The following is a 14066-nucleotide window of genomic DNA, read 5'->3' as shown; positions in this document are numbered from 1 at the left end:
TCAAGTGAATCCGGCTTGGTCTCATTTCGGTTACTGAGTGAACTATACAGGGTGCTCCAACTATCATGCACCAAAACTTAAAAGAGAGCAGTTGCATTACTCAAAGAAAACCTGGTGCATATTGTTTCCAGTACAGTGGAGTAGTGGCCAGTAATTCTTTTGTTACTGAGATTTAATTTGGTAATTGCAATAAATTATCTAACTTGAGAACTACTGTCCTAATTACTAAAGTGTCAATGAGGCATTTGTAGGCACCCCCAAATGATATATAACTGAGGTGTTTACAGCGACATACTAATCGTGCGCAACTTTTTCCGACTGGCAAAGAATTCTCACGAAGTATGAAAAATACCCATGTGACTACGCTCCCATCCGCATCATAAAGCAGTGTCCTCAAATAAGCTGATTAAAAGCAACTGCATTGCCTGTTGCAAACTCGAAGAGACAGCGCATCACCATAGAGAAAGAAATTTTTATGGCTTCACCTTGATAATGGCACTGAAAGAGCACCAACAGCAGGTTTCGTGACTTCGCAGCTATTCCTTCCTCTCATTTTTACGTCACACTTAATATTCATCTCTCAAGGCCGACTGATCACATTGATAACGAAAGCCCCTTGATAACGCAACCGAAGTGGCGTTCTGACCACTCATGAAGTGTGAAAAGCAATAGGCATAGAATGCTTCAAAATCCCGGCTTTGCTCACACCGCATCGAAAGAGTGCACGTGCAGCTATATTTCGCGCCAGGAACTTGCTTCAGACCAAAGCCAAATTAATGTGACGGTTTTATTTTTCATGAGAGTGCTGCAAAAACAGGTTTATGGAAAGAGATAGCAAAATAAACAGACTAGGAAGCGACCCACGTGTATAGAAAAGGCAAGACCGATGCGTTCAACAAAGTAAATATACCACTTCTAGATAAGCCGAATTGTCAATTGGGATGTCTGCGCACAAAAAACAGATTTCAGTGCGCCCTTATTACCTTGAATTGAACACCTGCTGCTGCCTAGTGAAATAGTGTTCGAATAGGTTTCTTTCACGGTGCGGCATTATTCGATTCAGCGAAGCACCGTTCAATGGGTGCCAAAAGGTTGTAGAAACAGGAACCGACGAGCAAGACGGTTATTGCCAGCCACTCGGGCAAGCGGCTGAAAGAAGTCGAAGGTCGGTTTAGAGATTATTGTCTTTTTGTCGTCGGCGCAACCTTGACGCCCCGACGGCTTTTTGTAGGAACCCATGTGTATTCTCTGCCCCGCGCATGCATTGAGAAGCTTTCTAAGAAAGCAGGGGTGTGAATACTCGAAATATGTGGTGCCTCTGTGCAATCCTGTGTCCACAAAGTGCAGACAGTGTATTGTGCCGACAGTGCCGTATGGCCGGCTGCCATCGTTTCTCCTGTGTTTGTGAACGAACAATAGAGGCCCACCACGGACTCAAGGGTGTGCGTGTGTGGTGCAATACAAGTGCACAACCTCTAACAGCCGTGGGGAATCACCCACTCCCTCACCCCTAATCAAAAGGGGCACGGCCAAGACCTTGGGAGGAGCCGGGATATGGGTGAACTTGATTGGATCGTCACCAATACCTGCCCCGTTCCCCAACACAGGCGACTAGGCAAAGGAGAAGTTATTTAAACGCAGGCTTTAGACCAAGCTAAGCGGTCTAGAAGCTGAGCCTATAATCTGCTGAAAAGTGTCAAGGAGCTAGTGCCGTCCAGTATTGCCTGGGCTGCCTAGCCATGTCTTAACTGCGAGTTACTAGTTGACGTAAGAGATGACAAACCAACGTCTGCAACGAAGCTCACGGTAGTTTCCCTCAAGCTAGCTCAACCTGCTTGAGGGAAGACATCAGACTCCCGGTGAATCCAGCCCAGCAATCGCATCCACCGCAACGAGATTGGCTTGCCAGCGTTCTTTGGGAAAGCTCTGCCGTCGACTCCACGCTTTATGGACTTGCTGCTGCTACCCGGCCATGCGTATGCCATCATTTGTTTTGTTTTGAACTCTGTTTAGTTGACCGAACTCTGTTTAGTTGACCGCCGTTAAGTGTGTTTTGTGTGGTGTTAATTTCTATATCCCCTGTTAACTATTCATTGTATTTCTGTTGTCTTCACCATTGATCTATATTAAGTGCCTGTGTGTTAGTGTTCTTGTATTTATTTTAATTTGTCTATCATCGTCAGTCGATAAATATTTTTTTTTCTCCCTTTCTCCCAACTCTGACTCCTTCGCTGTGTTCACTTGAGTACAGAATGACCAACCAGCTTGTATACTCCGTCGATGACTTTGCGATGACGGCGAACGGGTGACAAGCCGTGACAGTCTCCTTCTGCAGCTATGCAGTAATGAGTCCGCTTTATCACATCTTCAGTCGCTTTCTTGATGACCGATGCTGGAATTCTATGGCAGACATCCATTATCCTTGCCCTGAGCTAATCGGACATCTGTCTTGATCATGTAAGCACAATCTTTCACATAACCCCAAAGAAAGAAATCGTGTGGAGAGAGGTCAGGTGACCCAGCCGGCCAATTTACAGGCCCGTGCATTCCAAACTATTGTGCATTAAAAGTCGCATCCAGCCAGTTTCGTGCCTGGTTGCTGCTGTGTGTGGGTGCCCCATCTTGCTGATACCACAGAAGTGGAAGACGTGACAGCGAGACTTCGCTGTGAAACTCATCCACCACTCCTTCAAGGATTTCATCCACATAACGCTACCCAGTCAGTGAGTGATCGAAGAAGATGGGACCGATTATAGCACCAGTGCAAATTTTGCACCACATATTGAACAACCATGGGTACTGGTGCCGATTGCGCTTTACCCAGCGTGGACTTGAATCCCTCCAATAGTACGCATTATGCAAATTTACCTGGGCATTTCTGCAAAAATTGGCTTCATCTGTGCACGTGATATTACTGAAAAAGTCCAGTGATTCATCCGCTTTTGTGAGGGCCTAATTCAAGAAGTATAGACAATCCTACAAGTCCCTATCTTCCAAGCATTGGTGCTGATTAAGGTGGTATGGGTGAAAAGCTGTCATTTAGAATTCTCCAAACTGATGACTTGGAAATTGGTACCTGGGCGACCACGTCCTGCACGCTGGCATGAGGGTTTGAGGCCATAAATGCTATAACATCCATGCGTAGGCTAGGACTCAAAGATGGATTCCTCCGCTGCTGTTTCTTGAAGCTGTCGGTTTGTCTCAGGTTTTCATAATTTCTGATGATAGTGGATGCATTTGGTTTACCACCACACTTTCATGACTGGTATATTCTTGCGGCTTTCCTCTTTTTGCCACTTGCAGCTCCCAAGGCAAGGATAATGTTTGCCTCCTGTTCATTAGAGAGAAAGACATGGCTACTGCGATGAAACAAAACGCACCTTTAAACCTCTGCACTGATGTTTTCAATTCGCTTTTGTGGTGATAGGTTTCGTGGCAAAAAAAAAGGAACACCCATGCACTTTAGATAGATCCGTGATCTGTAGATCCATGATCTACTCTAAGACAACAGCTATCACAGCTGTTTCCAACTAACACCAAACACGACATGTTACTATGGCCGGGGCACGGCAGATAAGGCACTACACAATGTTTTTCTTTATTTACTTTATTTCGTCCCGGATAACTCACGAGGGAGCCTGTTCGAGGGCGCTGCTTTATGTTGTGGGTGGGAGCGCGGTCACATGGTATTCTCCATATTTTGCGGGGTTTATTTATCAGTCAGAAAAAATTTGTATGCAATTAGTATGTTGCTGAAAATACCACAGTTAGATGCCCCTTGGCGGTGCCTACAAAAGCCTTATTGACACTTTGACAATTAGGATAGTATGTCCCGAGTTGAACAATTATTTACCATTACCTAATTTAATCTCAGTAACGAAAAAATTATTGGCAGGTACTCCACTGTACTGGAAACAATACGCACTAGGTATTCTTCGAGGAACGCATTGCTCTTTTTAAATCTTGCTGCATGATAGTTAATTGGGACATCCTATATATATTTATGACCTCTGCGTGCAAGTGACAATGTTTCGATCCCTAATAAATGTTGTAAATTACTAGAAATCTTGTTTTCTTTCATGAATCATCAGCACTGCTTATTGGAAAGAGAAGCAATACTGAGACACATATCATTCACATGCATTTTACATGTCGTTTATAAAAGACTCTGCCGAAGGGGTCACTGAAGTCTATAGGTATTTTTCAGGGTCAAAAAAGTATGCAAAGCAATTTGGAGTGAGGCGAATATACAGCATCATATTCATTCTCTAGGAATAGACTACCCATACCTTTAGAAATAATTGTTAATTGGCTACCTCTTCCTCTTTTAAATAAAGAATAAAATTTGTCCTGTGTATATATATAAATATATTGTGTATGTGCATGGTACTTATACAGTGGAAATTTACAAAACTGTTGAAGTGAGAAAATCAGGATGAGGTAGCCGCCGTCAATGCTTCCAATGCAGTTGTCCTCCTATTGTCAGGATTTGCAAAAGTGAAACTATGAATTAAAAGCTGTGCACGTCTGCGCCAACAGTGATGCAGTAAGCTATTAGTCACAATAAAATTTTAAGTGAAAAGGTAGAGGAAAGTCAAAAGAAACCTCAAATTATGTGGGTGACAAAACTCTGGTAATGACACTTGAGGTGTGTGTGTGTGTGGAGAGGGGCGGAGGGGCGAGCTAGGCTTCAGCATCACTGGGGCAGGGCTCTGCTCCTCCCAAAAAACTTTGGAGGGTGCTCAGGCCCCGCCTATGACAGTTGTGATGTGATATCATATGTTACCTTGTCTGCATCACTGGTACACCACTTGTGTTTGTTCACATATAGTACCCAGGACACAGAGAGACGTGGCATTCATTAATCATTCCTTTACCAATGAGAGCACAAATGAGCAACGCTTTCTGACGATGCATTTTCTTTCTCCTGTGTCATGTTAGGTGAACTGCCACGAGTGCAAGAGGGGTAAGGTTAATCGCCCAATTTCTGAATTCGTGGGCACGGGATCCAGTTGTACCCATTCCTTGCCTCCTCTCTCTCTACTCTTTCTAGCATTCTCCCTGCCTCCTCCCTGGACTGTATTTACAGTAAACTCCTGCAATTCTTTTGCGGGAGACCATGTCTAATTATGGTGTCTGGAGGGCATTGCTGCATCCTGCAGGGAGCTTCAGAGGTCATTGAGGTCGCCTATCTTGTCTCCCGTGTCAGTGCCGTGAGCGCTCAAAGACCCCCTGACGCGCGGCATGCAAGGCAGCTGCAGCAGTGCAAAAGTTGAAGGAAGAAGCAAAGAAAGCTTTGCTTCAGAAAGGCAGAATACTGATGCATACAGTTATGTCTAATAATATTTTAATGACAAATGAAAGCGAAAGAAAAACTTAAAAATAATTAACTTCCCATTATCACAGTGGAAAAAAATCTTTAGCATCTGCAAGCAAAAGTTAGTTGTGCTATGATACCTCGATACTGCCAATGCTGCAGTCTCGAGTCTTTCCACAAATGCCGTAGAAAGTGAGACAATCTGTACATGCATGTCCTCAGGAAAGACTCAAATCATATCACAGACATGCTCCTCTTTGGTATTACATGGTGGCTTGGGTTAGGCAACATGCTAATCTCATTCGTTAAAGAGAAATACTGTGGATATGCCTAACTCATTCATCAGCAGGAAAAGGGTTCATGCTCAACATGGCTAAGGGGCACTAAAGACGTACACTAAGTTTATAATGATAAAGTATTGTTTCAAAACAATATTTTCACTAATCTTGTGGTATAGGTTGTTCATTAGAAGAGAATATGATACCAACATTTTATTCTTAAATTTCCTGGTCAAACGCCAGCACCATGTGTCAGTGTGATGTCATGAACTTCAAAGTATTTTTTGTACATTAAGCTGTTGTGGCTTACTAAAAGTTATTGAAACTTGCTAAGTTCAGTCTTCGGCTCTTTCAGAACACAATGTAGTTCATCTTTACCAGTAAAAATAAAATAACCACGCCTGAGCATACGGCATCAAATGCCATGACATCAAGGCAGACTGACGCAGGAACTTGAAGGTGGTGTTACCATCCACCTTTCGTTTTTGCGTCTCTTCTAGATTACCAAGCCTCTTCTCGCAGTAAGAGAGCACTTTTTCTTCCGTAGTGGAGGGATGATTTGCTAATACAGTTCAAATAATATTTCTACTTAGTTTATTTTATTGTGAATCCTTGAGTAGTAACATGAAAAGCTTAGAGGCCTTTTGTGGTTGACAAAGAAGAAACGCTGTTGGACATTTGACTTAAGTGTACATGGTCTGTGTGAACCATTGTAGAGGGAGAGTAACTTGAAGAGCGGCCTGTTGCCTTTGCTTGGTATCATTGTGTTGCGCAGGAGAAAAGCTAAAGATAAAGTCAGAATTCTTTGTAAGCATGGGTATGTTTTAACCAGGCCCATGTTTTTCCTTTCATAAACGCAAGTATTGCATATATTTGAATAAGACAGGGCAAATGTGAGAAAAGAGAAAGTGCAATATCAATGGATGCTGGGCATTTATTTAGCTACGTAATAGAGAGAGAGCAAGAATAAGAATATTCACATGGAACAGAAACTTGCCCTGTGTGGGAAGAGAAGAAGATAAGGGAGCTAAGTATGTCACAGTATGGAAGCCTTGAATGTGAAGCTCCACAGTGCGACAGTGGTCTCTTTTCATCCCTTACAATACAAATGCAAATTTCGCAGGTGACCACTTCCAGTGGGCAGTGCTGCTTCCTGGCCTCTTCCAGACCTTCACACTCCTATACAGGGTGTCTCATGGCGGAGGCCTGATCGTTAGTGCAAGAGCTACAATGTGCATTTGGTGGTGGTGAGGGATCCCCCTCTTTTCTACCCAGTTGATTGTACCATAATTTTGCTAGTATGTCTTCAGCGATGGCAAAGACGTTTACACTTGAATAATTAAAATATAAGGCTGTACTCATAACTAAAAAATAAACTCGTGTAGCATTATTCAATCTTGGAATGAAATACAGGTGAGAACAGACATTACAAGCTTAAACATTTAAATATGTACACCAGTTGTAATGCTAATTCCATCACATATACTATTGCTACACATTTTGTGGTAGATATTAATTATAAGTCCAGTTCCAGCTCATACAAGGGTGAATAAAAATGTTTTTGCCCCCCCTCCCTTTTTGAGCCAAATTACAGTGGTAAATGTGAAGCCAACATATCCATTCCTAGTTGTGGACCTTTCTTGGACCGGCCCAGCCTTTTCTGCCAGTAGCTCCGCAGCACGGCGCTGCTGTCAGTTGTTGAAAATGGCAGCTGTGCTTCACAAATCCATGGTGTTCAAGCAACTAAGTGTGATTCATTTTCTATGGAGCAAGGGACGAATACCCATCGAAATCCACCGGAAAGTTCAGCCTACGTAAGAGGAAAGGTGTCTCGCTTTAAGAAGTGTGAGGTGGTGGCATTCTGAGTTCGCAAAAGGCCCTGGAGACTTGCATCACAATGAAGTTCACTAGGGTTGAGGATCGGGCGAACTAGTATTGCATTCTAAAACTGGTACAGTGCAACATAGAATGGAAGAAACAAGCCGGTCAGATAAAGGAACAGAGCGTTGACTTCAACTGGTTTATTGGCAGGTTGCAGGGAATATATATATATATATATATATGTTACGTGTGGAAAGACACAGACGAGAGATGCTATTTACACGCTATTTACACTGGAGCCAGGCAGCCAGGCTGACACTCGCTCGTGCCAAGGGCACCGACCAACTTCTTTGTCGTTCTCGCGGCGGCTCGTCTCTTGAGCATCGCTCAATCATATCGTAATATTACCCCCTGGCGGCAAAAGGACCGTCACGGTGCTGTTAAATATCCAAGGTGCATGGAGAGTTGTAGGGCTTGAGTCGGGCAACGTGGACAATGTCACTGGTTGTCACAGCGGAGGACATAGTGGGCGTGGCTAGAACGATTTCATAGGTGACGTCGGTCACATTGCGTATCACGCGATATGGGCCTGTGTAACAGGAAAGCAGTTTTTCACAAAGACCGACTTTACGCGATGGTGACCAAAGCAACACGAGGGTGCCGGGCACAAAATGGACATCACGGTGACGGAGGTCGTAGTGTTGTTTCTGTTGTTTCGGCTTGTAGACGAGCGCGCGCAAGTTGGCGAGCATGGTCAGCATGGGCGATTGCATCACGGGCATAATCGCTAGTTGAAGCTGTGGCGGATGGAAGCACAGTGTCCAGTGGTAGCGTCGATTCGCAGCAATACAAGAGGTAAAACGGGGAAAAGCCAGCAGTTTCGAGACGGGAAGAGTTGTATGCAAAGGTAATGTGAGGTAGAGCCAGGTCCCAGTCACGGTGGTCGTCTGAAACATATTTGGATGGCATGTCTGTAAGGGTGCGGTTCAAACGCTCAGTGAGGCCGTTCGTTTGGGGGTGGTAGGAGGTGGTAAATTTATGCTGTATTGAGCAGGCACGCATGATGTCGTCAATGACTTTGGCCAAAAAGGTGCAGCCGCGGTCTGTAAGCAATTGATGCGGAGCACCATGCATCAAAATGATATCATGTAGGAGGAAGTCCGCAACATCAGTTGCACAACTGGTCGGAAGAGCACGGGTTACGGCGTAGCGGGTCGCATAGTCCGCCGTGACTGCAACCCACTTGTTTCCTGATGTAGATTCCGGAAATGGGCCGAGAAGGTCCAAGCCGACACGATGGAAGGGCTCGGCAGGGATGTCGAGCGGCTGCAGGTAACCAGCGGGGAGCTGGGAAGGCTTCTTGCATTGTTGGCAAAGTTCACAAGCGGCGACGTAACGTCGTACGGAACGGGCAAGGCCCGGCCAGAAAAAACGGTGACGTACACGGTCATAGGTTCGAGATACGCCGAGGTGTCCTGCCGTTGGTGCGTTGTGAAGCTCTTCTAGAACGGTCGAGCGGAGGTGTTTAGGTACTACAAGCAGGAACTCAGAGCCGTCTGGATGAAGGTTACGACGGTACAGAGTACCGTCGTGGAGGACGAAAAGGCGTAGAGTAGCATCGGCTGGAGAGTGTTCAAAACGGTCGATGAGTGCTCCGATGTAGGCGTCACGGCGTTGCTCGTCGGCGAAATGAAGCAGCTGGGACATAGAAAATATGCAAGAAGCACTGGCAATATTGGAGGAGTCAGAGTCATCAACAGGGTAACGCGACAAACTGTCAGCGTCTTGGTGCAGGCGGCCAGACTTGTACACCACGGAATATGAAAATTTCTGTAGCCTCAAAGCCCATCGACCAAGCCGGCCTGTAGGATCTTTTAGTGATGAGAGCCAGCAAAGAGCATGATGGTCAGTGACTACGGAAAAAGGGCGACCGTAAAGGTAAGGACGGAACTTCACAACCGCCCAGACAACAGCAAGGCATTCGTGTTCCGTAATGAAATAGTTGCGCTCCGTTGGTGCTAGGAGGCAGCTCGCATAAGCAATAACGCGATCCTTGCCACGCTGACGCTGGGCTAAGACGCTGGGCTACGCCATGACCGCTGGCATCTGTACGTAATTCTGTAGGGGCATCAGGGTCGAAGTGGGCGAGAATGGGTGGTGAGGTTAGAAGAGTGACGAGACGAGAGAAGGCGGCGGCTTCTGCAGTGCCCCACGAGAATTGTACGCCTTTCTTCAAAAGATTAGTTAGGGGCGTAGCACTTGTCGCAAAATCTGGAACAAAACGACGAAAGTACGAGCACAGCCCTACAAAACTTCGAACGTCTGCGGCTGTCTTCGGAACCGGAAACTCTCGGACAGCGCGAGTTTTGTCGGGATCAGGCTGTACTCCGGAAGCATCAACGAGATGGCCCAGAAGAGTAATTTGTCGGTGGCCAAAACGAAATTTGGATGAGTTAAGTTGCAGCTTCGCCTTTCGATATACATCAAGTATAGTTGTGAGACGCTCAAGGTGAGTGTCGAACGTTGGCGAGAAGACGATGACATCGTCGAGGTAGCAGAGGCATGTGGACCATTTGAAACCTTGGAGCAAGGAGTCCATCATACGCTCAAAGGTGGCAGGGGCGTTGCATAATCAAAACGACATTACTTTAAATTGGTATAGGCCATCAGGTGTGATGAACGCAGTTTTTTCTTTGTCCATATCGTCAACAGCAATCTGCCAATATCCCGAACGAAGATCAATAGACGAGAAATATCTGGAACCGTGCAGGCAGTCAAGGGCGTCGTCTATACGTGGGAGCGGGTAGACGTCCTTTTTTGTAATGCTGTTCAGGTGACGGTAATCTACACAGAAGCGCCACGTGCCGTCCTTCTTAACACCACAGGTGATGCCCAGGGACTCGATGAAGGCTCAATGATGTTTTTATCGAGCATTTTGTTCACTTCATCTTAAATTACTCGGCATTCTGATACAGAAACTCGATATGGTCATCGGTGAATAGGCGCAGCATCGCCACTAAGAATGCGATGCTTGACCGCGAGCGTCTGGCCTAAAGGGCGATCGTCGAAGTCGAAAATATCGCGGTAGGACGATAATACTTCGCAAAGGTCTTCAGCCTGCGTAGAGGACAGGTCCGTCGCAACCATTTTCTTTACGTTGGGATCGACGCCCGAGGCTGGCGCGAGGGGCATGCTAAGTTTGCGAGAACCATCGGTCGATAACGCTGCCACGTATTGGTCGCCGAGACAATCAATGGTCGCAAGGCCATTGCGGTAGAATTTGCTTTGCCAATCCAAAGTTACTGACAGGCAGGCGAGTGTGGTTTGCAGTAATAGTAACTATACTGTGAGGCACGGTGACGTCATACTGTATTGGGATGTCGGGCAGAGGAGTGACGAGGTACTCGCCATCAGGAACTGGTGGGAAAGACAACAGTTCAATGTAGGCTATGGACTTTGGCGGCAGGCGAAGAAAGCCGGTGAAGCGTAAGCGGCAGTGGGGTGCGTCAGAAGGTTCTGCGAGCATCGGCAACTCAAGGCGAAGGGTACTGGAAGACCAGTCAATAAGGGCAGAATGGGCGGAGAGAAAATCGAGGCCGAGAATAAGGTCGTGGGGGCAATGAGCAATTATGGTGAAGAGGACAGGAGTGTGGCGGCCGGCGATGCTGACACGTGCCGTACGCATGCCGATGATAGGCACAGTACCGCCATCCGCAACGCGGACGACGCGTGCCGACGCTGGGGTGAAAAGCTTGTTCAGTCGTCGTCGGAAGGCAGCAGTCATAATAGAAAGATGTGCTCCTGTATCGATGAGTGCCGTGACAGGATAGCCCTCAACGTCAACGTCAAGAAGGTTTCGGTTAGTAGGTAACGTGAGCAGAGGATTTGAGGGCAGGGTCGACAACGCAGCTTCATCTCCAGAAGCTGCAGTGCCTAGTTTTCTGGCTGGGTGCGGGGGACGATAGGCGGCGAAGAAAAGCGGCGGGGTTGGGGCGAACGAGACTGGTGGCGTTGAGGTGAGGGCGAGCGGCTGTAGCGAAGGTTCGGAGCAGGGACATCAGCGGTAGTGGGTTCATGGCGGGTGGCATAGGGTACAGAAGGTCCAAAGGCGCGGGAATAAGTGGGGGCGTAAGTCCGAGGAGGTGGTGGCCATCGGTTGCGGCAGCGACGGGCGACGTGGCCGATGCGACAGCAGTAGAAGCAGATCGGCCTGTCATCAGGGGTACGCCATTCGGACGGGTTGCGGCGAGATGTGGCAGAAAAGGACTGCTGGGGACGAGGAGGGCCGCTAGATAACTGGGGAACGCTGGGTCGAGACGTGGAACACACGGTGTTCAGACCCATGTTTTCAAATTCCTGTCTGACAACGGCCTGAATCATCGCAATGGTGGTTGCTGGCGGATCAGGAAGCGTCGTGGAGAAGGCTGGCGAACAGGCGGCCTCGAGTTCGTGGCGAACAATACGGGTGACGTCGTCACAGGTGGTGGTCTGACGCGGTCGACCCTCACATGTCGACGTAGCAGCAGTGTTGGGTAGCCGCGCAATGTGGTGTGAGATACGGTGGCTCTTAGCCTGTTCGTTTATAATGGCGTCGATAGTCGAGACGTTGCCGAAAACAAGCAAATTGAAAGCGTCGTTGACGATGCCTTTTAGCACATGTGCCACTTTATCTGCTTCGGACATATGATCGTCAGCTTTACGGCATAGAGCCAAGACGTCGAGGATGTAGGAAACGTATGGCTCTGTAGATGACTGAACACGAGACGCAAGAGCTTTTCTCGCGGCAGCCTCGCGCCCAATGGGGTCGCCGAACAGTTCCCATAGCTTTTCTTTGAAACTGTCCCAACTGGTAATTTCGTCATATCATGTGTTTGGTGCCACACACATGGGGTGCCGCCGAGATAGAAGATGACATTGGCGAGCATAATCGTTGGGTCCCACCTGTTATTAGCGCTGGCATGTTCATAGAGCTTGATCCAGTTGTCGACATCCTGTCCCTCCAGGCCAGAGAACACACCTGGGTCATGATGTGGGGCAACCGTGACGATTAGAGCAGTGGGACAAGCCAAAGCCGTTGCAGAGGTGGGCGCGTCACCGGGAGGCATGGTGACAAGCTCGGTGTGCCGACCACTTCCGAGTTCCGTGGTGAGGACGGGAATCGCTGACCTCCACCAGAAATGTTACGCGTGGAAAGACACAGACGAGAGATGCTATTTACACGCTATTTACACTGGAGCCAGGCAGCCAGGCTGACACTCGCTCGTGCCAAGGGCACCGACCAACTTCTTCGTCGTTCTCGCGGTGGCTCGTCTCTTGAGCATCGCTCAATCATATCGTAATAATAATATATATATATATATATATTGTGCATAAGAAGAATTTCGCTTACTATAACACATGTACTAAGAAGTACATGTCCTCTAGTGAAGAACAAGAAAAAAAAAAAAGCAAACTTACAAGGAATGTTGATGAAGCCTTTTATTCTGCCATCTTCGATGAGTTCCTGCGGCTCGCGGACATCTATCACGGATCCTTTCTTGCCATGATGCTTTAGAACTTCCTGGACTTGTTGAAATTTCACTTCTGGGAACTTAGCCTTCACTTCAGTCATCTCCGGTGCTGAAAAAAAAAGGAGCAAAAAAAGAAAGAGAGAAAAGAAAGAAGTGATGTTAGAACCCTCTTTAGAAACGGCAATTAAACAGACAACCCGGATAACTTCCAGACTCGCCGAAGTTAATAAACATGTGAGCTAAAGGCGTAATAACCTTAGCCCGTCCTCCTCGAGCATCTCTTCCTTTCGCTATACTCCACTTTCGCTTTTCCTCCTCCCTAATGTAAGTACAGCTATCGTACTATACCAAAAACTGAACTTTTCCTACACGAATGCTGAAATTCGCTTATAGGCCACGTTAATCGGTAAAGGCACTGGCAAAAAACATACAAAGACGAAAGTGGCACACAGATGGAATCGTCCTCTCGGAATATGCTCACCTGTATGCTTAGTCCTTGGAATTCTGTGCGGCCTTTTGATAACGCGCCGTGTACCATCAGCCTGCCAAAAGAGGAGAAACACAACACAGACGATGAACGTAACTGTACACCGCATGCTGATCGTCAACAGCAGTCTGCGAACATTCAGGTACGCACGAGGGTGCGAATACCCTAAACACGCGCGGTCTTCTTTTTCTTCTACGCCTCTTTCCTGCTGAAACCAAAGGTGCGCGCTAGCTGATACACGAGAACCGGAAAAACAGGAGTTGTCTGGTGGAAAGGTATGGTCCGAACTTCGTTTCGCAGCTTGCGTCATTGGTTGTAACGTCTACAACAGACTTTCCGTTTGTGTACAGAAAATGAGAGTTTATTTTTATTGATACTCACGTTACAGTCGACAGACTTCGCGTTCGCCTCGCCGGCAGCTATAACGAGGTTGCAGTGTGCAGTGCGCTCGAGCCCAGTACGAAGGTTCTCACAGATATCGATCGGAAGAAAATCTCCCACTCTTCTCAAGAACACATCTAGAAGCTATCAGCGGTTCCGTTGCGACTAAGACTGCGACCTTGAACGCTGCAACAGCCACAGCACACCGCACAACACCGCACGCACGATAAACGCACGACACTTGACCGACTTGACCACTCGGCAACACGTAC

At 47.1% G+C, this 14066-nt stretch overlaps 1 protein-coding gene across 7 annotated transcripts in view; it reads right to left on the bottom strand.

The window, feature by feature from the left end:
- The window catches only part of LOC126542285 (rhodanese domain-containing protein CG4456-like), a 31983-nt gene that overhangs the window by 17509 nt on the left and 408 nt on the right, over positions 1-14066 (bottom strand). For 5 of the 7 annotated variants that reach the window (XR_011892756.1, XM_055077146.1, XM_055077145.1 and 2 more), the window contains exons 2-3: positions 13408-13468; positions 12874-13035 (exon numbers count right to left, since the gene is read on the bottom strand). Coding sequence is in view for 6 of the 7 variants with exons in the window: in XM_055077145.1 (XP_054933120.1) it covers positions 12874-13035; positions 13408-13468 (223 nt within the window). In the remaining variant the exon portion in view is untranslated. Of the gene's footprint in view, positions 1-12873; positions 13036-13407; positions 13469-13563; positions 13592-13794; positions 14061-14066 lie in introns of those variants that run through there. The other 2 variants (XM_050189295.2, XM_050189296.3) reach the window with 2 other exon arrangements.

Source organism: Dermacentor andersoni, chromosome 2 (assembly GCF_023375885.2).
Source record: "Dermacentor andersoni chromosome 2, qqDerAnde1_hic_scaffold, whole genome shotgun sequence".
Classification (NCBI taxonomy): Eukaryota; Metazoa; Arthropoda; class Arachnida; order Ixodida; family Ixodidae; genus Dermacentor; species Dermacentor andersoni.
Note: the sequence above shows the minus strand (reverse complement) of the source record. Positions and strands in the feature narration are given on the sequence as shown.